The 25,894-nt window shown below is 39.5% G+C and overlaps 2 protein-coding genes and 1 long non-coding RNA gene across 6 annotated transcripts in view; 1 reads left to right on the forward strand and 2 right to left on the reverse strand.

The window, feature by feature from the left end:
- LOC116424171 (UPF0489 protein C5orf22 homolog) overlaps nucleotides 1-3,770 on the reverse strand; it is a 749,516-nt gene extending 745,746 nt beyond the window's left edge. Inside the window, exon 1 of the mRNA XM_076369573.1 lies at nucleotides 3,411-3,770. Within this exon, the coding sequence (XP_076225688.1) occupies nucleotides 3,411-3,484 (74 nt within the window). The 5' untranslated portion in view covers nucleotides 3,485-3,770. The remainder of the gene's footprint in view (nucleotides 1-3,410) is intronic.
- LOC116433095 (UPF0489 protein C5orf22 homolog) overlaps nucleotides 1-25,894 on the reverse strand; it is a 476,138-nt gene that overhangs the window by 232,960 nt on the left and 217,284 nt on the right. The gene's annotated exons all lie outside the window — the stretch shown is intronic.
- Nucleotides 2,810-3,725, forward strand: LOC116433098 (uncharacterized). Its single transcript, XR_004236233.2, has 3 exons — nucleotides 2,810-2,926; nucleotides 3,008-3,444; nucleotides 3,520-3,725. It is a non-coding gene; the product is annotated as an uncharacterized LOC116433098 (long non-coding RNA).

Consider the following 25,894-nt stretch of genomic DNA (forward strand, 5'->3'; position numbering starts at 1 on the left):
GATTCTGCGCTCCAAAGCGAATGGCAATGATAACACATATTAAGTTGTTGCAGGGAAAAAGGAAATTATTTTAAAAAATATTAAAGCGTGAACAGCAAGTAGTGAATACAAAACAAGAAGAAATTTATAAAACAATTTTTTTACAATTGATTTGTCTTTCAGTTCATACTTTAATCATTCTAGATTTATTATAGCCAGTGACATGGTGGAAACTTTTTAACTTTTTATTTCTAGAAGATAACACCGCCGGCAGCAATGAAATGAAAATATTTAAGTAGCATTAATAAATAATAAAAGCACATGATATTGTGTATCACACAAAAAGCTGAATGTAAAGTATCTAAACCAAATGCTTCAATATCTCTCAATGTTAATACTGTTATAGTGTTGAGCATTCTCTTAAAAAAGGCTATTTATACATAATCAGCAAACAATACCAAAAAATATTCATTCCCAAATCAAATATAAGAAACAATTAAACAATCCGAACACGGATATTCTATATTTTCTAACTTTCTTAGCAGTTAGAAGTCTAAGTCCCAATTTTAATCTGAAATCATCTAGGAAATTACGTTTCAACATTTTGATGCGAACAACGACAGTGATAGACCTGTGCCCCAGTTTCCAGAAGTTGAGTAGCATTCAATGTACATAACAATTAAACTGAAAGTTTCTCCCGTTGATTGCTTCCGTTTCGTGCAGGAAAATTTTTTGTTTCGGATGACCCGCTTAAAGGGCTCGTTTAGGACAAGGGACCCCTCGTGTTCTTTCTGCTCCATTCTGAAGCCGACACTCCCTTTATCGATCCCACTCCAGCCTCTCCCTCACTCCGCGATCCTTCCATCCTTCCACGTTCTCTCTTTTTTCCTTTTCTTCCTCCCCTTAGCCTCAACCTCCACCCTTTTCCCCTCCATCTCTGTCTCTCCCACTGTCCCACGGTCCGCCTCACCCTGTCATCCTTCTCCGTCTCTCTTCACCACCTAGTTACCCCGGGGAAAACCTAGAACCGGTTCCGGATGGATCCGGCACCCTCCTCCTTCGCAGACGCCACCACCATCGCACCCACTGCCACTCGCCTCTATAAACCCGACCAACCAGGAAGCACGTATCTGCCCTTTCGAATTATCCGGCTGGCTTGCCGCCCTTTGTTGCACACGGAATTTCGTTTAATTAAAATGAGACTGTAGAGACTACGGAGCCCGACTGGCTCTTTCTCTTCAAGACGCTGACTGTTCACCGGGAGCGTCTTCGATTGTCAGCGAGGAAGGCCTGACAGCTAAACGTCCCTGAGAATTCTCATTTCTCCTCGCGTTTCGCGTTCACGTTCGCACGGAAAAAAATATCGAGAGGCTCCTCGGGAACGATCGCTTTGTAATGCTGCACATCATACTATCGAGTTCGACGGCCGTTTCAAGTTTGTCGGGTTATGGACTGCGAATTTTTCATTTTCGGTGACGGTTTCGTTGAAACAGCGAGGATTTTATCGCGATAATAAAGTTTATTGGTATACTCGCTGGGAATGATGAATGTTTAATTCGAATTGTTGTTATTTGAAATCAGTATTTGTTAACATGATTTTGTTTGGTTTATTTGGAGACTAGATGATCAAATGAATGAAGCGGTTAGCTTTGATTCTGGAGAATTTATTTTTAATACAAAGAACAACGTGAAGAACGAAGTTGTTTAATATTTTGTCTCCGTTAATAATTCTTACGATTTTTTAAAAAAGATTTTGAATATTTTCAAACTAATTTAATCAAGAATCTTATTTCTGGGTACTAGCAGCCATGATCATTGTAATTTCTCATCAGTAATCCCTGATACGAACTTAATATTATGATACCTCATAATTGTTTTTACTCGTCGACTTAGATCACCGATATTCAATGTATCTTCATTGATGTTATCAATGTTATATTCATCAATTATTCCTTAATTTAATACAGATGAATATTTAACTGCTAAGAAATATTAATACAACCGATTCTGTACTACTGAAAAATATATGTGATCATTATTATAACAAACAACCGTAGTGAAACATTTATGGCATATCAAACCTGAAAGTAACAAAATTATAGAAGAACCAGTCGTTATAAATATTTCAATAATCAATTATTATTACAAATATCCGTAAAAAAAGATGCAAATTCATAAGCATATTTCATTGTATTAAAAAAAAATGAATAAAGCATGATATAAAACAAAGATTATCATTAAATGGTAATGCTTTATTTGAATATTAACACAAAAGAAGGTGTGTGATGTCGATACAAACACCCGAGGATGCACAAGGAAACGGTATTACATTTAAATAAATCTGCATCAAGCTTCTGAATATTCTGAACAGGTAAGCCTTATACAACAAAAGATATGTATGAAAATATTCAGGTACGAGATGAATTTTCATATGGTTTCACGTTTATTGGAACGTTGGCGAGTACAGCACCGTTAAGCGAGAGGAAGGTAATCAGCCCGTAGGTGGTGTGGTTGCTGATGAATGCATAAAATCGAATTAACGTCGTTGATACCGCCGGCATGGATTACGCGATGACCGACGTACAGGAATGGAAAAATAATCGCGCAATCAACGTCGTGCCCTTTTCCCTCCCTGTTTTGTTGGCCGTAGTGAGAATTCTGGTGAGACTACGCGGAAATTAGCTTCGATTGCGATCTTGGGAGGTGTAAACCGGCAAAATGGCGGTGCACGAAGAGGGAAATACATTGTGGGGGGCGGGGCCAAGCCACTGGAAAGGGCAGACCGGTATTAATCACGCTATCGAAACGAGAGATCAACTAATTAACACCGAGTTAATCGTTCGCCGCGCTGACTAGGCCTGCCGTCGGCGGATCGTTGCCATTCGCGACGACACGATGCTTTTTTACACGTGGTTCAACGGGGTCATCCGCAGTGCATAAAAAATCGGTCGGTTAGCGTTGAAACTGCTCGAAATAACAGCAAAACATAACCTATACCGTATCTCTGATTTCAAAATATTCCTAACAGATCATCAACGAGAAATAAAAATTCAATCAATACGACGATCACTAATTTCTCCGTGGACGATACGAGGCGACGCGAACCGAGGCACAGCAAGCATAAAGTCTCCGCGCGTCATGGAGAAATGAACGATACAACGGTGGCGCGGCGATGTTCGGCTCGAGGGAGGAGTGAAATCGCGACCGATCGCGCAACAATGGAGATCACACTGTCCGAGGCATCTCCGGCGGGAACCCTTGCGGACATCCGAATCCGCCATCTCCGAATCCGTCCAGCCACTCATCCGTCGAGACCGGCGGGGACCGAGCGAGAAGGGAAAAAAAGAGAGCCAAACCGACTGCCATCCTTCACTGTCATGGCCAGTAACACCGTTACGTAGCCATTAAGGCGCGTTCACACTTCACCGTACCCGTGAAACGATTCCGGCCGGGAAATCTGTGCAGGTACCGTCGGCCCTCTATACAAATTGATCCATTGCGCCATGTATATGCACACTCTGCGTTCTCACTGTCGAACAGGCACAGAGGACTCGTCTGACAGCGTGTCGAGGTACGACAAGTGACGATTCGAGTGTCCCCCGATAGCGACAGTATCCTGAGGAGCAAGGCGCTAGACGATAATGACGACGGCGGCGGCGAGAACGACGGGAACGGCAAGCGGAACAGCGTGAGCTGGAGAGGAAAGACACAGGGAGAGGATTGCAAGGCGTCGCGGCGCTGGTCGGCACTAGACTTGGCGTCGGTTCGTTCGTTAGCTGGACCCTCTTGCTCGCCCGTATTAATTTGCTTCCTCCTCCTCTACCCCCGTCGACACCGCTCCCCCCCTTAACAGTCCCTTCCTCGGCCATCCCCCCCGCCCTACGAAAAGGGGGGCTCCGGGTCGCCCCTGGTCTTAGCTGCTGACTGCTACCACTGCGAGAACTGCGAGCCACGGCGCATGCGGATGCTGCTAATCACCCTTCGTCCTCTACCCCCTCGGACTATCCATCCCTCCTGCCCCCCCAGGCAACCTCTCGCAGCCCCCGACACCGCCGCTCTGCCTTTCTACGCGACGAAGCTCGATGAAGGTGAGCCGCCAGAAAATTAACTGGAACTATTCCCTGTCTCCCTCTAGCTTGTCCAGCCGTCGTTGCCTTTTCCTCACCGCGCGGGCCGTCTCCTTTCCCCTTAGTCGCCGTGCTCCAGACCTACTTTGGGTTTATTCCTCACGACCGTGACCTTCCGTTAGAATGGACCAAGGATCCGTCGGGAAAATTAAAGGCGACGGGGGTGGGGAGCCTTCGGTTGGGACAACTTCTTCTGCTGCGTCGCGGAGGTTATTGAATTAGGTCTGTCGCTTTGCGCGTGGAATGCACATTTTTGGCGAGTTTTTGATGGAAATCATCAATCGAACCTAATTTGGTTCGTGGTCTGATGGAACGGAAAGTTGTGGATTTTGCGAGCAGATGTTTGTATGTATGGTTTGATGGGCATTCTTACGTCGTATGCCATAAGTTGAAATGCTTTTAATCATAAACTGGATAAAATGAAAGCAGATAATGTAGAATTCAAAATATAATAGGTTTAATTTTGATTGTGTCAATTTCTTTACCTATTTGTAAGAGTGGTCAATTTTTTAAAATATATCTTTGTTGTAAGATTTGAATACAACTAATGTATATGAAACAGATTTTCAATTCAAAACTACCACAGCATTGACTAATGGAAAAAAATATTCTTTATTGTGACGATACGAGGAAATCTCATTAGATTCAAAGGATTCATTTTTTAATGGCAATTTTAAGCTAACGTTTCTAACTCTTCCAAGCCCTTGCTTACACGATTAGTCGACAAAGCTATAAACATTAAATTCGTTATAAATAACAATCGTAATATTCATACAATCACGATATCATCAGGCGTACAAATAAATACAAAGTCTATTCTATAAAACATGTACTCCCCAACATCCAAACCACTTCCGCAAAATTTCAAGTCCCACAAATGTCGGGAAACCCCACGATCAATTTCCCAACAACGAATTCAACAAATTCAAACAACCTTCATCTTCACTCCGCAAAGAAAAACACAATTGTCTCGAAGGCCTCTGATCAGCTAGCGGTGATCGCAGCCGTACAGTTAACGCCGCATAGAAGGTTCTCCTGATGAAGCCCGATTCTCGTCTTTCTAAAGGGTAACGTTCAAAGGACACCAAGAAAATATTTCACTTGGAGCGTCGGTATATAGATGTCGTGTCAGCGATTGGAGGGTCGATGACGTGATGAGACTGCTGAAGAGCCCGGGCAGAGCGTGGGGCAGGAAGCCGGGCAGGGTAGTAAACGAGTTATTGGAAAATCGTATAGGGGGTGCAGCGAGGTAGGTGACTCCCGGCAAGCTAGCGCCGGGGGAAGGGAGGAGGTCAGTAATTTTTCGCCTCATTGCCCGTAAAAAGGAGACGCTTTATCGTTCGCTCGGAGGAGAACCGCACGAGAGGAGGAGAACGGACTCACGGCCCTCAGCCCTAGAAGTTTGAAGGTGGGCCGAGGGCATCAACACCAGCTCGTTGTAAATGTTGATCGGCTAGCGCATTTTTACCGAGCCTATTTGCCGGGGATGAAGCTCGCGTGACATTCTCCCGCTACTCCATCTCCGTTGCCTTTCGCGCAGATAAAATATGACCTGCCCGCTCGAAAGTTATGGAAATTACGCTGGAATTCGTTCCTCGGCTCGTACGGGTTAAAACGTGAGCCAACACTGACGAGCTGGCTTATCGGACTTCTCTATTAAAATTGTTCCGCTGAACAATTTTCGTTTATTTTTGGAGACACCGCGCTTTTGTAGAATCTGTTTGATCATTTTGACGTTGGATTCGATTATTAATTATCATGGGTTTTGCGCTTTGAGAGTTTGGTTGGCTTGGTGCCTGTTGTGCTTGTACGCGGGGGTTTTATCTGACATTATTTGTTTTGCGCTCTTGAAAGCAAACTTTTATGACAAACGACAATATAATGGAAATTTTTCTTTTTAATATCAGGTTCTATTTTCAGCTTGTTCGATAATCGTGTGATGCTTCTGTATGCATTCTTTATATAAACTTTGAATACCCATTGTATTTTCCACAGAAGAGAGAATTTCATAAATGCTGAACGAACAATATTTAAATTAAAAGTTTCGATGTTAGTGAATATTTATTGGAAATCTATTAAATTGTAGTTATTCAATTTTATCTGAAACATGAACAACGTCGAAAAAAATTTAATATTTTCAATGATGTCAATAATATAATTCAAATACGCTCGTTACAGCTCTCAAAAATTCCATGAAAAGAATCCTAAAATACTGTACACATTTTTGAAATACTATTCCATAAAATTCAAATTGAATTCGTACAAAAGCAATTCGAAGCACGAACTCCCAAGGAATCAGCACATCCGACGAAACACAATTGCCACAGAACTCCATCTACCAAAATATCGCATTAATTTTCAACGCGGTCTAATACATTTAAATCAATATCTGGCTTATTTCAGCTGAAATTCACAAGGCGTCGGCATCCCGTGCCCGATGCACAATGCGTTTTCAACCCGAACCGATTAGAATCTCCCCGATCGGCGACTCTCCTCACGGCTGGCGCACGTCATAAATAATGCAAATGGAACAGCGCATCGAACCTACTTCACGTATCGTTCGGCCAGCGTCAGCCTTAATTAACAATGATACCGTGCGAAACGCGTTCTTCCCCTTCCCTCGATCTCTTCAGCACTGCTGTAAGGTGTATTAACACTAAACGCACTGTGTGTACACATATTCTTAAAGTAACCAGTCGAATGACTGGTTACAAAATAAAAGTACACAAGTTAAACGATAAATTTCCCATAGCGGAAGCAGTACGAAAGACAAACATTGAAAAATTATGATGAAACTAACATAAAGTTAAATGACAAAAACGAAACACAGAATTCTAAATCAAATTTTAAAACCGAAATATAGTGTTAACCCTTTCAAGCTTACTGGTATCGCAGCAATACCACCTTTTAAAATTCCATCATTACAGCCGGGCTCACTGGTTTCATATTAATATTAATATACATATCATCTCAGTAACAAACGAAACTCGTAATTCCACGAAAACAAATATTAAAATGTATTCCCAAATTCTGTCAAACTGCAGTTTCCGTAACAAATAAAATCTACAATTCTAGAAAATGTACGATCGTTACTGCCTAATGGCAACCACCCTACACCTAATATTTTCTACAGTACAAAAAAGATATTAACTTTTATGGAACGTTGACACGTACTATGTCATTGCATACATATACACAATCCAAAAACAAAAATCGTAGAATATACGAACTGAAAATTCTGCGCTGAAAGAGTTAAGCACCACTGAGTCGGGTACGGGCGAAGAAAACGGGAAAAGACGAGGGTGAATTCCGATAAGAGACGCTGCACGCTGGGTCGAGTTCAAAGAGCCCTGAAGATTCGGGCTGCAGTATATTCGCGGACATAAAACAGCGGAACGCTTAGCATAGTAACATCGCCGGGCGCGGGGCGTCATTACTGTATTGATCGTGGGGGTGGTTCCTCTCAACCCCTCCTCCGGTGGCTCCTCGTCTCCCCCTCCTGCTCGTCTTTCTCCCCGGTGAAACTCTTTCGCCGAGGATCGGAAGGGTACAGGCTGGACCAGAAGGAGCTCAGACGTTCAACCTTCGGACTTGAGGAGAGGGTTGAAAGTAGGACAACGAACTTGCCAGCGTAACGAGTCCCGGATCAAAGGGCTGACGAGAACACGGGACGATCCAATAATTTGGAATCGCACGCCATTACGCTGCTATCGATCGCTATTACCTCGCGATGATTCTGCACGAACGCAGCGCGATCCTGTGACGCGTGGACGCGAATTTTATTTTGGGGAGTTTTCTGATTCCTTGGCTTGGCGAAACGCGGTTGCTGGTTTATGATTGATACTGCGGATTTGTATGCATTTATGGGAAATTTGGAAATGCAAAATTGCGCAGATTGTATACGGCACAAACGAATATGTAAAATATAAAGTTTAGTGCTTTTCATTACACTTGTTAGGAAAAAACATTTTCCATTGTAATTCTGTTTCTCTAATTACGTTCTTGAAAATTTCAATTTGCATTAAGATCCGCAGTTTAATGATTAATGTAGATGTGTATTTTGCATATTTAAACGTTTTCAGATTTTAACGGAGGGAAATAATGTTTGGAGGTAAAACTAATTGCGAATGAAATGAAGGTTTGTAATTTATCTTTTTGTGCTAACGCTTTGTTAGTTTTTAATCTTGATGACTTAGGGTAGGGACAGTTTAAAGCTGTTTTAATGTTGTTTTCCTTTTTTAGTTTGTTAGATTGTTTAGAAATGAAATAATTGAAATCTAAGTTTGCGAGGAATTTGTGACTTTAGAGAGTTGTTTTACTCACAACTATCATTCCTGTTTAGTTCTACTGATATTTTATAGAAATATTAGAAAATTGTAATAGCCACGTATTAATGCTCTTTCTCTTTCTTGTAAATATTTCTTTCTTTCTCATTAATTCATCTTTTTTCTCCATTAATATTTTTCCATCTGCATTGATTTAAAATATTGAAAATAGTGAATAATTGTGTAGAGTCTCTGTGTGTTACGTGAATTAACTTCTCAGCATTGATTACTCTTGAAAAAGATTTAAATTACCCTGTAAATCATTGAATGACTTCTGCGGATTTATGTCTTACATCATTAGCATATTTGCTGTATATAATATAGTGCAAAAAACTTATCCGTTATTTTGTACTTCAAAGTTGTTCGAGGATAATGTTATGGCTGGATGTTTTAGCATATTGCTGTACATAATCTAGAATATTCAAATTATCTAGTCCGGCCAGTTAACTACCAACATTTTCCTATGATACACCATGAAACTTGTTTTACACGATACTTAGATTATTTCAGTCCATCGGCGTTTAATAATATTAATTAAACGAACTCAGTCATAATATTCACATAACGTTTAATTCTTCATGAGAATTCGTAAAGCACGCAATATTCTTTTCTATTTCTAAAGATACTCGAAGCGTGACAATCGCTAAAGATAGAAAATCAATATTAAACTAACATTACAATTATTCCGATATTTATTGTATATATTATGTTCATTTGAATTGAATGTATATCGGGTATGTTTAACCATAAACGAAGTAGCGGGTTCTAAAAATTGGTATATTGTACTTTCATAAATGCAATTCCTATTTTGCAATAAAACTGATCCGTTTAAAAAACAAATATAACTAACTCACATATAAATTACTTTTACTTAAGGAACGCTTTAAAAACTTAAAATTGAATACTTAATGTGTATAATTTATCAAGAATAAATGAATCAAATTTAATATAGCACGCGAAGGCGCAAAACATCTCGTACGTCATACTTAAATATGTAACAAGTTGACCGCTGCATTGATCACCTACCCACTAAACAAATGATACTTACGCAAAACGCAAAAAAATTCGCTGTTGTGAACTGTCCCGAATATCTTCAGAAAATAAATGGCGCACGGTTACGAGCAAACCGAAAAAAAGGATTTGTTTGCACCGCGAGATGCTGTGACGCTTCTGCTCCGATTCGACGAGGTGATATTGACCTCCACTGTGACGTCAAACGAAGTTCGAAGATGCCTCTTCCTTTTCTTGCTGTAACCCACTCCTTTACATCCTCGCCGATGGTCCAGAACCCGTTGCAGGACCGGTTTGGTAAGAATCAACCGATCACAGAGGCAAGAAACAACTGAATCACTGTGGCTTCGACCCTTCAACTCGAGGATCAAACCACGAGTTGCTTCGTCAGGATGTCGAATATTTAAGGAATCCCAAAGGTGGAGGGAACACAAACAATGGCGGAATGCCGATAAGGGAACAAAGATTGTACCAGTTAGAAATATCAATTTGAACATTAAGAACAACCGAATTCTAAAACAACTACTGGCATATCCAACGCTTACATGACAGAAAATTTGACAAAACGTGATAAGAAACAGTCAAGTATTATATAAATATCTATATATAAATAAATAAAGATGAATGTTATATAAATAAAGAATCATTTTTAAATTCGGACGAAAAACTGTATCACTCATAAACGAGTCATGTGACAGTTAATATGTTAACCCATTCGCAACATTACCGTATATATACACTCTCAGGCTGGATTGTTAATAAATAGTGCAATCAACATTACAATATTTACTACATTACCATGATTTCACAGTAAAATCTTCCACTCCAACACTGCAATCATCCAAACCCAATAAAAAAGCAAATTTCTAGATACTGGAATACTTTTCCACCGCATAATGCAAATGGGTCAAAAGGTCAAACGAACAATTTATGAATAAAAGAAGAAGTTACCTCGCAGGAAGTGACTTCAATGGTCAAACCCGCAAGAAGAGACAACCGGTGAACGTTTCATAATGTCGTACGAACAGCAGGAATGATAACGCTGCATCGGCATAACGCAGCAAAGAAAGAAACGAGTAGAAGAAGCTAAGTTATTCTCCGAATCGGTTGGTACCGGCCCATCCGTGCGCCGGATAAAGAAATAAAAATGAGGACAGCTTGCCTCCCCCCCCTCTCTTCGTGTGCGACAGTTATGCAGTGCGTCGATAAGTTTACCGAGGCACAATTAGTAAGAAGATGCGGTACCTGTACCAAACAGGTTATAAAGGAGTGGGTTACGTGAATCATGCTCGTGTCGCGTGCAATGCAGACTGGGACGGACTCGAGCAGTTCGCCGCTGCACAGACACGAGTGAGCGTGCGCGCGTGGAGTCGTTTATGAAGTACGAATACGGTGGCAGAGTAGGATCACTGCCAAAAGAGTATGGTCAATCGGGAACCGCAGGAATTTCTCCCCCTACGAAAATCTCTTGTTATTGCAGGGAGAAAAGAAACGGTCGATCGAGTATCGAGTCGGGTGTCGAACCCGAGTTTTTCGCGTTTTGCCAGTTGCTGGCCGATTCTTTTGACCAACCGAGTTACTCGGACGAGTTAACGGTTGCAGATTCATCTTGAACCTTTTTATACTTAACCCTTTGCTCGCATGTCATGCCGGAGATGATAATACAAATTTGTCACGGAACGTTGGAGATTGTTTGAAGAAGTAGCACACTTTGGAAGATTATAAAGATTAGTTATTATAATTGTTAATTTATTAAATTACTATTAAATTATTATTATAGTAATGATCAATACAATAAATATAAGACGTTGAATTCCAACGCTGTGAATTGCTTTAATTCATCTTCCTACAAATAAATTCATGTTTACATCCAACGACGTTGAAAATAGTCAACGTGTTTTCTGATGAAATATAGACGACGTTTCTGTTGGAACTGATTTAATGTGAAATTATATATAAATTAAGGGACGACGCTGGTTTATTTGAACATTTTATGTGTCGATGTACGAAATTCAATATTGAATATAAACTTTATAAATTTGCTGTGTTAAATTGAGCATTAATAAAAAATTATGTAATATGTAATACTTCTTTCGTGCTTGAAGTTACTTAATTTGCCAAACCTCCTTGGAGCATAAAATAAATGAAACTAAAGAAATCTGATTGAAATTATAAGATCAAAACCATTCGATAGAAATTCTCATTAAATCCTCCAGTGTATTCCTTCCAATTTTCATATCTGCTTGCCACAGTTATCCAATTTTTTTAGCGAAGGTCAACGAACTGCACGAGGTACCATTAGAGAAATTAAATTGTTTCCGCAATGTTATCCGACAGACGTAAAAACGAATTTCTCTTGATACATGTCGTATTTGATTACGTGTCGAAGTTTTAGGCTCGCTTAAAGTGACATCAGAACGAACAAAAAGATAGGCCGCGATCGTTAACGATATAACAAATAGAACTGAAATAATTTAATGTACCATGCGATTACACAGGAAATTCGCAATTTCCGAGCGGACTCGGAACGTGAACGATACGTGTGGACAAAGGAAAGTAAATTAGTATAAATATACATCGGCGTGCAGTTTTTAATATTGCAAAACAACGCCGAAGCGGTACGCCCTTTTTCATTCGAAAATTCCGATGAAACGAACAACAATCATATTCCGTTCTTTCGCTAAGAGAACGAGAAAGGAGCGCCGATAATGCAATTTCGACGTAACGCCACGAACCGTATGACGAATGCTATGTAAATTATCCGTTCCCGTGATTATACAGAAACTCCATAATACCGTTGCGATTGTCGTGTCTCGGCCAATTGAAAGAAATTACAGATACACGTATGTATAATATAAGCGGACGGTTACGACGACCAGGAGAAGTGGACCCGACTGTTTCCGTAATTACAGTTTCTGTAGCTGTAAACGGTGACCAGAAATGAAACATACGTGTCTCTGATCGAATTATTCGGAATATTATAATTGACGAGATTTGTACGGGTACAGATGTCTTCTCGGGAGAATTTAAATTGTAATGGTTATTATTTGACGAGGCCACGTCGTAACGGTACCGCAAATTTACTGTGACTGCGAAGCGAAGTACGGGTGCATCGTAAAAAGTAGAAGATCATAGGGTAGGATGAAATAATTTAATAATACAAAAACTTGAGGCCTGTGCAACAAGTACGTAGTGGATAGTGGGAAAAAGTAACAACTTCGTAATTTGACGCTGGTTAGAAAGGCGAAGTTCATTCGTTCATGGTGAATTCAATTCTTCGGTGATTTACGTATCTAATGTATATAATGATTACGTATGTTTGGTAATATTATTTGTTTGCTTCAGCGAATATTAACTAACAACTCGATAATCTGATAACATGGTGTAAAATACATTTCTTATCTTTCAGAAAATCTACACAGTTAATCAATTACGAATTTTAAGTACGTGCGATAGTTAACAACGCGATATAAAACACTCGTGGCCAATTTAATCGTATTTTTATAATTGAAAAGTTACCAAAGTGTTTTAAAGAAACAAAAGTTTCGACTTTTATTATGTAATTCGCTAATTATTCTACGAACTGTTCGTACTCTTAAAATTATGTTTCATTCAGCTTATGCTACGAAATTAGATGTTAACATACTACAATGTTATGTGTATGTAAACATACGAAAAGAAAATATTATAAACATTTCTATGGACTCTATGAACTGAGCAGCAAGATGAATCGATCGATATATCCATTATTATAAGAAATGGGAATGGCCAGCAAAGAGAGACCGAAACAATGGCGAGTGTTCAGTGGACTTGTTCCTTAGAAACATGCAGATTGTTTTGCGGAATGTTACCATTAAATGGTGCAAACAATGTCGACTGATATCACGTGGGAAATAAGAGAACGAGATTGGAAATCCTTTGGATCTAGCAATTAGTCCTCGATTTACGACCAATGACTTAGGTACTGTGTATGTAGTGTTCAACGAGTTTTCAAGATAGTATTTTATCAATGCGATAAGAAATTATCTTTCGAACAACTGTCGCTTATTATTATCGAATTATTACAGTTCTAAGATAAATGAGGGAAAAGATTAATTTACGGGTTGATGAAGTTCTTCGTTCAGGAAACGGCATGAATTATTCAGAAGCGAACATTGCAATTGGCAAATCGTAACCAATGATTATTACGTCGAAGAGTAATCACTGATGCATAGTAACATTTATATCACTGCGGTAATTTATGTGAACGTAGATACAAGTACAGGTTTGATGATGTGGTATAGGTTATATATCACTATACTTATTATAGTATACAAACTATACACACAAATGTATTTACCATACATACGGTTTCCAGGTAAAACAATTTTTGCATAATCAAATTTGTTTGTACTTAATAAATTGTTAAAAATGGGGGTGAACTATACGAACACATATATAAAATGCATTGAATTTCAATATTCCTTATTCGTAAACAATATTGAGTTGTCGAATCCATTAGTATTCCCCTAATTAGTTGCGTATAGTTATATTACAGTTATCTACATTACGATTCAAAGCAACATCAAATTAAATAAAACAAAACCTACTTTCAGAACTTATGATATCCTTAATGAAACGTTGAAAATCTCATGAAGTTATATATCGTAGTTTCAATACTCAAAAATAAGCTACGTTAATGACTCTATACTAGAATACTCATAAAAAGTCTTCCATTAGAATAGTCCAAACACGAATGTACAGATCAATTACAAAACAATCGGATCAAACGGATCTCCATGGCCTACAATACAAATCCAACAAATTAACCTAGATTCTTTACGTCCCGAGATTTTGCGCCGTAAAGACGTGTTTCCTTATTGCACACTGCAGTTTAAATAAAATTGATTTATTATTCTAACACAAAACCAACATCTGCAATCACTAGAATTATTCCGCTTGTAATTCTACTAGTAGCTTTCCGGTTACTCGTTAGCCCCGCGATACGTTTTACCACGTGTCTATCAGTGCGACGAGAGAAACGGCCGAGGATGAGAGGGTTAAGCGCTCAGATTCGTTTTTAAAATTCGTTAAATGGCTGCTGCTTTTTCCCGGACCTAAGAATGATTACGAAGCATGCAACCCGTGACTGGTGGACTTGGTAATAAGGGCTCTCCTTGTATGCGCCACACGAGTTGTCGTGCTGAACGTCTCAATCGTGCGTTCATGAGGACCACGCGGAGGAATGTCTAACGATTTGACTCTAGCCGCGACAGAGAGGGTCTCCGCCACGCAGAAGCACGTTCAACGGTAGAACGTTTCTTGCGAATCGTTCGTCGAACCTCCATCGTAATAATACTCCGCCGTCCGATAAAAGTCTCTCATCCGTTGAGTACAATCAATTGCACTCTTATCGCGGGACCGTACGATCCTGAGCGCCCCGTCCGGCACTTCAGGCATTCCTGACACCTTTGTCGCCGGACAGTTCGCGCATTGTCGCGTCCACCTGCGATAATCGCTCGCTCGGAACATTAACTACGAACGTACGTTCAAGTGCCAAGAAAGAACCGGTTGCAGGGAAGCCTGAATCACTGGAACAATCGTACTTTGGATTGATATTAGAACCAGTTTGTCCCTTCATTGTAGACACATCGGGACAAATGGTTAACACGTCTCTTGTAACGAACATCTCGAGCATTTCGCGTGACGCTTATTCGTTGGCGAAGCTGAATAGGAAGAATTATTAAGCGTTTGGTATTATAATTCTTAGGGAAGGTTGAAAGGTTAGAATACGAGCCGCTCAATGGCCAAACCGGTTAACTCTACTTCTCGAATTTTTAAATATCTTATCGTCAACGTGCTCGGTTAATTTGTAACTTTCTCTTGTTGAAATCAATTTTCCTATCGTTGGGTTTAGTTCCACAAAACAATAACGATAAAAATTAGTAGAAGCATATACTATATTATGCATTTTACGTGATTGTTAGATTAAGTACAATCTATAATATTTATGTAATTCTCCATTTAACCCTTTGCGGGCGAAGATTCTTTGAAATGTACAAAACCTTCAACAGATGAAGGTAGATTATATATTAATTATTTAAATAATAGCAAAAGCAGAAACTACATGCTAATAAACTGCTGTCCAAGTAACTAAATCATTTGTCCGCGACTTAGTCTCCAAATATGAACGTTTCATCTCGCCGGAATGTCGACATTCGTCCATAAAGGGTTAAAGGTTATATTTTTCTCTGTCTTCTGTTTTATGGAAATAATCGATTTGATACAAAAAGCAAGAATTATTAACTCTTTGATATGAAAATTCTTATATTACACTATTATTTATTTATTTAATTTACAGAAAATTTGTATTCGATATCAATTATCCTTCAGGTTATAATTATTCTCTTGTAATTTGAAAGCTCCGGTCATCGGTGACTGCCGTGGCAGTCAAAGTGTTAATGTGTGTACCGATAGACCCAGTCTTAACAAATCCTATACTCCATTGCAGCTTCTCGAGCACGTCGCGATTAGAAAAAAGGGTTCGCCGTGGGAGGCCCGCATGTACACCTCGGAAAAACCGACTCGTCGGAGTGCGGATCAAAAGGAGCCATATTTGCTCGCAAACGAATCCACGTCGACAAATGATATTTCTCGTTCTTGCGCCGTCTCGGCTCGTTCTACAAGAGTTACAAAATGTGTACCCGCGTTGTTGTTACATCGTAGAGAGATGTGCGGAGTGAAGGGTACTATAAAGATACCTAAGATTTCCATGAAACAGAGTTCCTCGTTATCTCCGACAAGGCCGCCCCGGGGCATCTCTCGATCTCGCGTGATAAATTGCGCACGAACGCACGTGCGTGCACGATGAAACGCATTCCGCGTGCGTCGCCGCACACCCACACGATCGAGCTTCGCCGGGAAAAATCGACGATATCGCGCGAATTGCGCTCCAGAGAACGTCTCGCTGATCATTGTCGAAATAGGTGGAAGCTGTCCAAAGAAACTGCCTGTACCGATTCGCAGTGTTAATATTACTTTCCCTTTTCGATGATGGTATTGGAATTTTTTGCGAGAGGTTGAAAATATTCCGAAAATAACTGTTTGAAACTGTTATATATCGGTTCCGACTGAAACAGTCGTGGAGAATTGAAATAAAGTCATAACTGTTATTCGGTATATTGGTTGTATATTGGTTCTATAACTGTTATTTTTCGGTTCTGCGTTTCGATTCCGATTTATTTCAGAACATATGCAGCAGATATGTTTCTACAACTAGATGATGTGTATAGAATTTTTTGAATACTAAACGCGAAATTCTATTTTACGTGGAACGTTATACGAGCGACTTACAAAACTATGATTATTAACCCTTCAATCGTTTATAACATATTCCGTTAGTTAAAGTATAGTTATTCGTACTCTACTAGTTTGAAATGAATGAAAATAATTGAATTAAAGTGTCTGAAAATAATGAACCTTGAACTACTATACTTAAGTGACCGCTATATACATCAAAAGAGTAACGTAACGGTAATTACTATAATTTTATAGTGCGTATTATTTAAAAGATTAGTTCTCAGGCTTATTTAATGTAATGAAATAGATTTTTCCATTGATTTTTACAGAATAAATATACAGAAAACAATTTTTCATATTGCATACGATATCCAGAGAAACATATAAATGCAAAAACAAATTGCGTCTTGATTAAAAATCAGTCAGATATCAATATCGTTTAGCGAGCTTTAATTAATGAATACGAAAAATTGTACTCCACTGACAAGTAAAAATATTGGACCTACAAAAAGTGCAGTGCAGCAAGTATCCGTTGAATTCTAAACACGCATATTCGTCTGGCATTCTTGTCGTGACTATCCGATCTAAACCATGAAAAATGTGTTTCAATTACACGTACAATTGACCCGGGCAACTTCCTCTCAATCAAAATGAGTTCATCAATTTTTTCCGCGTGAACGAAGCTGGTCCATTGCAACTCACTTTCATCGAGGATGCAACAACACGTCGCGTCGGAATCAAATTGCGAACGCACGCCCACGAGAGCATTTCGCGGCACGCTTTGCTGTCACGTGTATATAAAAGGCTGAAAGCTCGTTGTCCCGAGTTGACACGCACGCTCGTAGGCAGCAGCCCGAGATTGAAAATCGTAGGTAGCGCGCCGCGCTCGATACAGACGAAAAGATATAGATGAAATAAAACAAAGTCTGCGCTCTTCGAGAGTTCTTGTTTCGATAGGGCGCGTGGGCATCCAGTGTACGTAGAGAACACAAAGTAATCCGGTTACTACTCACCGATCCCATGAATTAAACATAAAATAAGGTGGTCCCAAGCGGACAGATGAGCGAGCATTATTTTTCATTTCAAAATAAACGAACTGACAATTTGAATATACAAAGCAGATAATATTTGAATTCTCGGTTAAATACTACGTTAGGAATAGAATAGAAATTTTGTCAGTGACAATTATGATATTCGTTTCAATGCGTACTGCACTTTAATTCGCGTTGAAAATGTATAAAATATAGAAGTAATAACAATTCCCTCATCGAGCAAATATTTTAATCCAATATTGAAACGATTAAACGGGTCCAAATGATCTTGGATTTCACTTTTACAATTTCGAAGATATACACACGCTTATCAAAGAAAGTCTGCGGTAAATTAGTTCGCTAATGTAATTCTAAAATATAACAAAATGCATATTAAACGATTTAATCACAAATCCTCGTTAAAAATAAATCCACGAAAAGAAAAGAAAAAATTCGAACGAAAAGCCTAAAGATACCAAGCTCCGTTTCAAAAAGTACCTAGAATTCAAAGGGCGAACCTTTCATTGTCGTGACTCAGCCGCCACTCGGTTCGCCGTACCAAAATTCGACAACTTAATATTCACTGCTAAATGACGTGCTGCAACGTTTCACTCCATAGAACATTAACATAAAACACTTCGGTCCCCCGCTTTCCAAATACCGATAATCACGCGTATCTCTTTGCATTAATTAAAAAAAGATGCAATCGACATTTCAACGGAAATCGGTGATCGTTTCCATTGAAAAATCCGCCGAGTGCAAAGGGTTAATTGTTAATACAGATCGAATCTTTACCGCGGAACGATTCACGGTGAACAAAGGGGCTGTTCACCGCAGCAGGCGGCGCAAGAAAGTCCCCGGCAATCTAGCAGCGAGCCGAACGATACCAACAGCCAGTTCTTCAGCCGGACAGGGGATCATCAGTATTCTTATTCCCCAACCCCAGCGATCGTGCTTGCCGGATTTATGTCAGCGGGAGTCGCATAACTGAAAGCGGCGCCGCTATAAATGCAAACGTCGTATCGCCGGCAGCATCGATGCCGTTCATACGGCAGGAACTCGGATGCCTGCGCGACTCCGGCTCCGGGAACTCCAAGAAGAACAAAGTAGCGAAGTAGCAAAGTAGCAGAGTGCCATCGCGTATATTTAATCTACGTGCGCCGCATTTTGCCAGGGCCCGTAGGCCGCCGGGATATGATAGTAGGCGTCGCGTCGCGTCGCGTCGCGTCCCAGCGAAGCCATGTGTCGCAGAGGACACCGGTTTCGCAACGTCGAGTCGCTCGCCGGCTCGCCAACTTCGTGCATCTCGCGGGCGTTCGTATCAATCATGCAACTATAGTCATTGTGCAACCAGCCATGCAACGGTTCTACTCACGTTTCTCCGGGCGATCGGTTCGACGTTCTCGCCGCGTTTACACGCGTTTTTTGCGTGGAAACTGTTTCAATGCTGAGTACAATTTTCTCGTCTATTTTTCCCATCCTTTTTCTTTTCTCGTTGGTTCCCTTGCTCGTCTTTCTCCACCCTCGGTCGTTTCCCCTTTTTCCCATCCTACTGGCTTGTCCTCGCGTCTTCATAATTCATACGCTCCGCCTAATGGAGATTTAATTTCGACCAGTTATCGTAATCTCCTCCGTATATCTTTTTACGCAATTCCTCGTGTTCCTGTAGCTTTTAACGTACTTTCGCGTGGTTCGTCGGATTTCTACTGGGTTTCTTCGTCTCTTATTTGATGTTCCAGTTTGTGGGAGAAGTCGAGGGAGTGAAGAGGGTTGAGCTGGTTTCTAAGCGATTTCGTACTTTTCCCGTGGCACGTGGCGAAGGCTCGTGGAATGGTGAATTATGCGGAACGAGGATAATAATGAATATCAGAAGAGGAAACAGAATCAGATTCGATGTGCTAATTCATTTTATTCTTGTAATCGTCAGGAGATTATATTTCTCTCGGAAATAGTGGCAGTAATAAAAATTGTGAATAATAATAAAAATTCATTTGTTTCTTTCAACTTCTTTAACTGTATGGACGCGTTATACTATTAATGAATATTATACTTTCTCTGAATAATTTCTTTTTCAATCAATATTTCATAGAATACACTTTGAAAGATTAAAGTAAATAATAATACATTAAATTTTATTAAAATTTTATATGATTTTGTGTCAAATTTCTCTTTAATAATAGTACTAAATATTTCTTTGTCTAAAACTACCTGTGCATTTCTAAATCATGTTCTAAACATTGACTCCGTATCAGTGTGCATCGTGATAGTACAACAATAATCACCAGACTTCATTCAAACTCAAATTCCCAGGAACATAACTCGAAAAACAGAATTTCGCTGTAAAACAATTTCTCCCGACCAATCTAAAAATCACGACACTTCCAACATCTCATAATTGTTCTTATTGCGTGCATTCTATCCAATTTTACACTTTAAAATTTCCCATAAATAGCCCACAGTCTAATAATCCCTGAACGATTCAATTACCGCCAATCCGTTCGATATTCTAAACTGTTCGGTGTCTCGCAGAGTAAAGTTCATCTTCCTGATAGTATCCGCTACGCGTTAACTCAGGTGAGATGCCTGTTCATTATATCATGTCCGATTCAAGTAGGGTCTCCTTACGGTACGCTTGCAGGTCGCACAGGCTAGACCCGGTTGATCCTGGCGTTCGGTTAGTAACTCAATCCTCACCGAGTAAGGCTTTTCCGGTGCTGACTGGCAGCGTCGGTTTATTTGCTTAGGAGCTCGTTAGAGCTAATCCACGTCTATTTACGCCGATCGATAAGCGATCGAACGATAACTACCGGTGTCGGCGATACCCTGAACACCTTCTCCGGTCGAGATTAGAAAACCGTTTCTCCGTGTGACGATTGAATAGGAATAGTATTTTCGCCAGCCAATGGAATTCTACGGTGTCACTGCCCATATCGGATCTTGTAATAGTATTCAAACTTAATTTAATCCTGGTTTTCCTCGAACTCGTAGCGAAAAAACGTTGTAACTTTTTGAAACCTTCTAATGCACTGTTACATTCGTGTTTATTTAAACCTTCCAATGCAGTAGCGATATAGATTCTATAGAATTTTGTCGAGACGTTTTCAGAGAATTTTTAATTGAACTTCGATAGTATGACTAAATGGGAAATAGAAGAATCGGCGTGGAGATTTGTATAGATCGCTTAAGAATTCATTACAAAATTGTAATAAAAGTTCATTGTAGGCTATATAAACAAAAAACGCGATTTTAGAAATAAAAAGAAATGAAAATAAAGCTAGTATGATCATTTGAAACGAAGTGCTAGGATTAAATGATTGAATCGATTATCGACTTAGTAATTCTGTTTATTATTAATTTATTAATATGTGTTTACATAACAGCCTCTTGTTGCAATCGTTCTAACTTATAGAAAAAGTTATAATCTTACGATACAATATTTGTATTATTTTCTTTACTACTCGTATTTTATCATTTCTTTTAATACCAAGAATATCTTGAGCAAAACTATGTTAAATTCCGTAATTATTTATTCTAATTACACTCTTCTACTTTAATCGGTATAAACGTTAATCGCCAAACTGAATCCCATATTCATATTATTTCAGAAACAATCATATATTCGACAAACATGTACTGAACAACATAATTCATATTTAATACGATGTCAAACAAAATTGTCAAAAATGCATCGATTCGAAAAGGGTTCCAATCAAGAACTATCTGCGAAACTCATAACAAAACCAGCTACCACCACTATCAAATCACAAAACACGTTTTACTCAATAAAATCACTGAAACGCCAATCACAACATCCACAGGAATTACCCTAAATCCTAATCCGCAAATCAAAACCGACAAACTCCTCGTCATCCGAAGACTCTAATGATTTCTTATTTCACGTCCACGAGCTATCCGATCCGAAAGCAAGGAGATTCCGGCAGGAAACTGATCGAGCTCGCAATCTTCTAGCCTGCCTTCCACCTGGACAACCTGCGAAGGGGTTGCAGGAGCCCGCCCTTGGGGTTTTAACAAGCCCTCGCGTACGCGCCAGTAGAACCTGCGCTGGCCCCCCTTTCCTACAACGAAACGGAGCCGATGCCATTCAGTTTATCCCAATGCTCTCGATCGGTGATCTATTGATACCCACTCGACCTCTGCGCGAAGGGCACGCGTAATCGTATATTTCATTGGCGAATTGAAAGACTCGGCTCCTTCTCTGTTTGCCGGCAAGTTCGATTGTCCGTCGCGGGCCCCATTGTCGGGACCGTAGCAAGCCAGGCCAAGGGTGAACTCGAAAAGTTAACGCGGAATCAGAGCCTGTGGCCTGCCGACGACACGCAGGTACGCGGCTAAACCGATTTGCGGAAGTGAACCGCTGTTCCTCCTCTTCCTCCTTCTGTTCTACGCATAGTTCGACGGAGAAGACTTCGCTTGTCCTAAAAGCTACGAAGTCAGGGAGGCAATTTCATTTAACCGAGTGCCAAGCGGCGCGATTGCGCTTCTCCGTTACACTGTCTAAAAGTGCTACTACATCGGTACCTAGAATGAAATTAACTTTATTTATTTGTCTTCCTTTTAATTATTTATTTTTATTTTCGCTATTACCTGCTTAGAAATGGAAAAATGGAACGATCGCGCTATTTACAATCTTCTCGTGTAAAATAAAAACGCGTAATTCAGTTTCTGAACTGAAACGAAAGGAGTGCGATTGCACCGCTTGCCACTTTTCGACCGGATTTTTGCAAAGACCCGTGGCACTCAAACGGTTAATTAATTTCATTGATTCACAATTCAGTTTGCGCATTGCTTAATCGATTTCTTTAACCCTCTGCCGTACAATGACAACAATCTAATTTGACAACAATCAATGTTGTCCCTGCCTTTCCAAAGTCTCCGAACTTTGATACTAAAATGTAGTCATTTAACACGCTCTATGGGGGAGTATGCGCACCACACCGAACTTTCCGTTCAAGCCATTTGCTACTCTCAATTGTAGAACGAACAAATTTTCAATAATTTATTGCGATGTCAATAAAATAAAGTTTAATAAAATTCTTACGCATCTTAGTCTCTACACCCTTTTCTCATTAATTATGATGTTTGTACAACTGTAAAAGCCACATAGGTCAAGAGCAAAACAATTTAATCGCAAAGTTCAGCGGCCTGAACGGCGAGTATCCAAAAATCGATCCGACACGGAACGTATTAATATAATCAGAACCTTGGGAGTCATTTAATTCCATCTCTTCGCATCCTACACTTTCGGTTTTTTTTAGCCTCTTCCACGGTGTTCCGCGCTTTCGAAGGCGACGCGCCTCTTTGCACGCCCCCTTCCGTAAAGTGTATTCAAGAACGGATCCGTAGGCTTGGTCGCGATCAATGGGGCGCGATCTAATGGTCCATGATCGATTACCGTGCATCGATTGCGGTAATGGGTATAATGACCGCGTAATATCACGGTGTAACGATGGTAATCAGCGGTCACGCGAGATGTCTTTAAGGTTCCCTTTCCTGGCGATGGATACTCTCGCGGTTCTGTGGACATAATCGCGAGCTTTACGTTTAGCTTGAGACAGGAAGGAGATTATTTTCGACGTAATGGTCGGTTTGTCTCGCTCACTTGGTTGCTGGAATTGAGTTGGATGTTGAACTTTTGTGCAGAAAACGTGATACACGTTTAAATAGTTCAAATTTGGATACTTATGTGTACTGACGCAGTGAACTCCATGAGTGGATGGAACTCCACGTGCTCTCTGAGCGAAAATTGATTTTGTATATTATTTTACAAATCCATATAGTATCCAAAATAATTTTATTATTTTCATAACTACATTTCAGTGAACTTGTAATACTACAATTTCGTTTACAATAATTGTATCTATAAAATTGCTACTGAATATCGTAAGCAGGAACATCTGAGTCGAAATAAATCGTACGGCAAAGGGTTATGGAATTAAATTTGGTTACCGATATCATTCGTAATTCGTGGCGAAGTGATACGTATAATCTTCCGATTTGAAGTATAAATAACTGAAGTATCTAAAGAATATAAGTAATAATCTGACTAACGACAAAAGTGATTACGTACTAGATTATTAAACATTAACACATCAGGATAAAGACCTTTAGAATACGAAAAATCGACACTAAATCGAACTTATTGGTACTAATATAAGAAATTAGTATACTAGGTCGTGAGCTTGTTTAAATGCACACTATGCAATAACAATAATTAAGTCGCTCAGAAGCCAGTGAAGCTAATTCCATTTTTCGCTACTTTTTGATTTTTCTAAATTTTAATGGAATAAATAATATTCTATTGTTGCAGAGCCTACCGTTTGAAAAAAAGCTATATACTTCTCTGATCAAATTAAATAAACTAAAAATTTATAAAACCAATGTATTAAAACATTAACTTTCTCAATTTTTGTTTTATGGACAACCGCATTGGCTTCCGAGTAACTGCATTACTAATTGTTTTAAACTGTGGATAATGTACCTTAGCACACGTATAGATCCGAGTATTTCCAGTGAAAAACTTTTCCAGTACAAAGGGTTAAATAACGCGTCGCATAGAAACTGCATTCATTATACGATGCATATAATATCAGTCTTCAATTGAGGGAATTCCACGCAAATATTGGATCATCCTTAACCGGAACAATGTGGACAAGCGAATACATCCATGATTATAGTCGCGGACCCGTCGACATCGCGTTTCAATGGACGAAGTCGCCGCGTTTATCATGGCACGCGCGAGTAACGCTACGTTTACCCACGCGCCGTGCTCTCATATATTCTCATAAACTGAACGTAGCGGTCCACCGCATGGCGATGATTAATATGGCAAACAAATGGGAGAACGTTTCATAATCCTTACACCGTTACGAGACACAGCGCGCTATTTTCATTTATTTAACAATCGTCTGCCGTTGCTATCTGGGTCCCATATAATAAATCATAGTCACTCAGCTGATTCACGAATTGCGAAACAAGCGTCTCCCAACGTTGCTTCCTTCACTCGCGGTCTACGTTATCCAGAAGTATTGGGTCAATGAACGAGTAATTTCGGTTTATTCGAATGTTTCAGCCATGAAGGGGAACTTGTTTTATTTCATAGTAACATTATAATATGGGGTATAACATAATGTAATACATCCCACTCGATTTATTTAAATAAAATTTCGAATCTTGAAATTCGATTTTTCATAAAAATATATTAATAGCAAGAGTCGTAACTCAGTTTGTTAATCGTATACTATGATATGTTTTGAATTTAAAATACCATATATTTTCTAATCATTGTTTTTTTTATATTTAACTGTTTAAAATAATATAACATACTTTGATTAATATAAGCTTTTGGAATGTAGTTAATAATCAACGAAACAAAGACTTACCGATCAAAATGTGCAATATTTTTTTGATGCGGAATCCAATTACGTATTGTTCGAGCAGCGATAATAGGCAATACATAACGGTGTAAAATTTGTTAATTAACATGAAGCATATAATTCACCAAATACTACTATATGTGTACGCAATAATGAAAAAGAAAATTATGTCCACGGACTTAATAGAATCATACTGTTCACGATATTCTGCGATATATTTCGAATTATGTAACAGGAATTTCTGCACAAACTGATATTGGAAATTGTAGCCTAATGAGCCGTGCAACGTTGCAACTGTCAACCACATTCATATCACCACAACAAAATTGAAACACTATTGTTTTCCAAAATCTCATTATTCACATTCTTTTGTCAATCCATAATAAACATATATTTCCACTAACAAAAGCGGATTCTAACAACCATGCTTCCAATATTCCTAATAGAAATTCTCCACTGCTTAACCAATATTTAATTTTCCATTCTACTAGACTCTACACGATCTTCACTCGCGTAAAATCGAGTTCGAAATGTATACTCCGCGTAAACGGAGGGGCGCGTGTAATAAATCCTCGCCTCGATCCACGGTGGAAAAAAGCTTGAGAAAATCCGTGACGATTGGATCGGCGCAGCGTATCGACGCGTACCCACAGCTCTTTCGGCATGCAAATGAAGAGGAAAAAGGGGTGTTCGCGAGGTGTCCCGTGTGTGTTCCGGGTCCTTCTAACGAACAAGGCGCCGACGAGAAA

This window comes from Nomia melanderi, chromosome 7 (genome assembly GCF_051020985.1).
Source record: "Nomia melanderi isolate GNS246 chromosome 7, iyNomMela1, whole genome shotgun sequence".
Lineage (NCBI taxonomy): Eukaryota > Metazoa > Arthropoda > Insecta > Hymenoptera > Halictidae > Nomia > Nomia melanderi.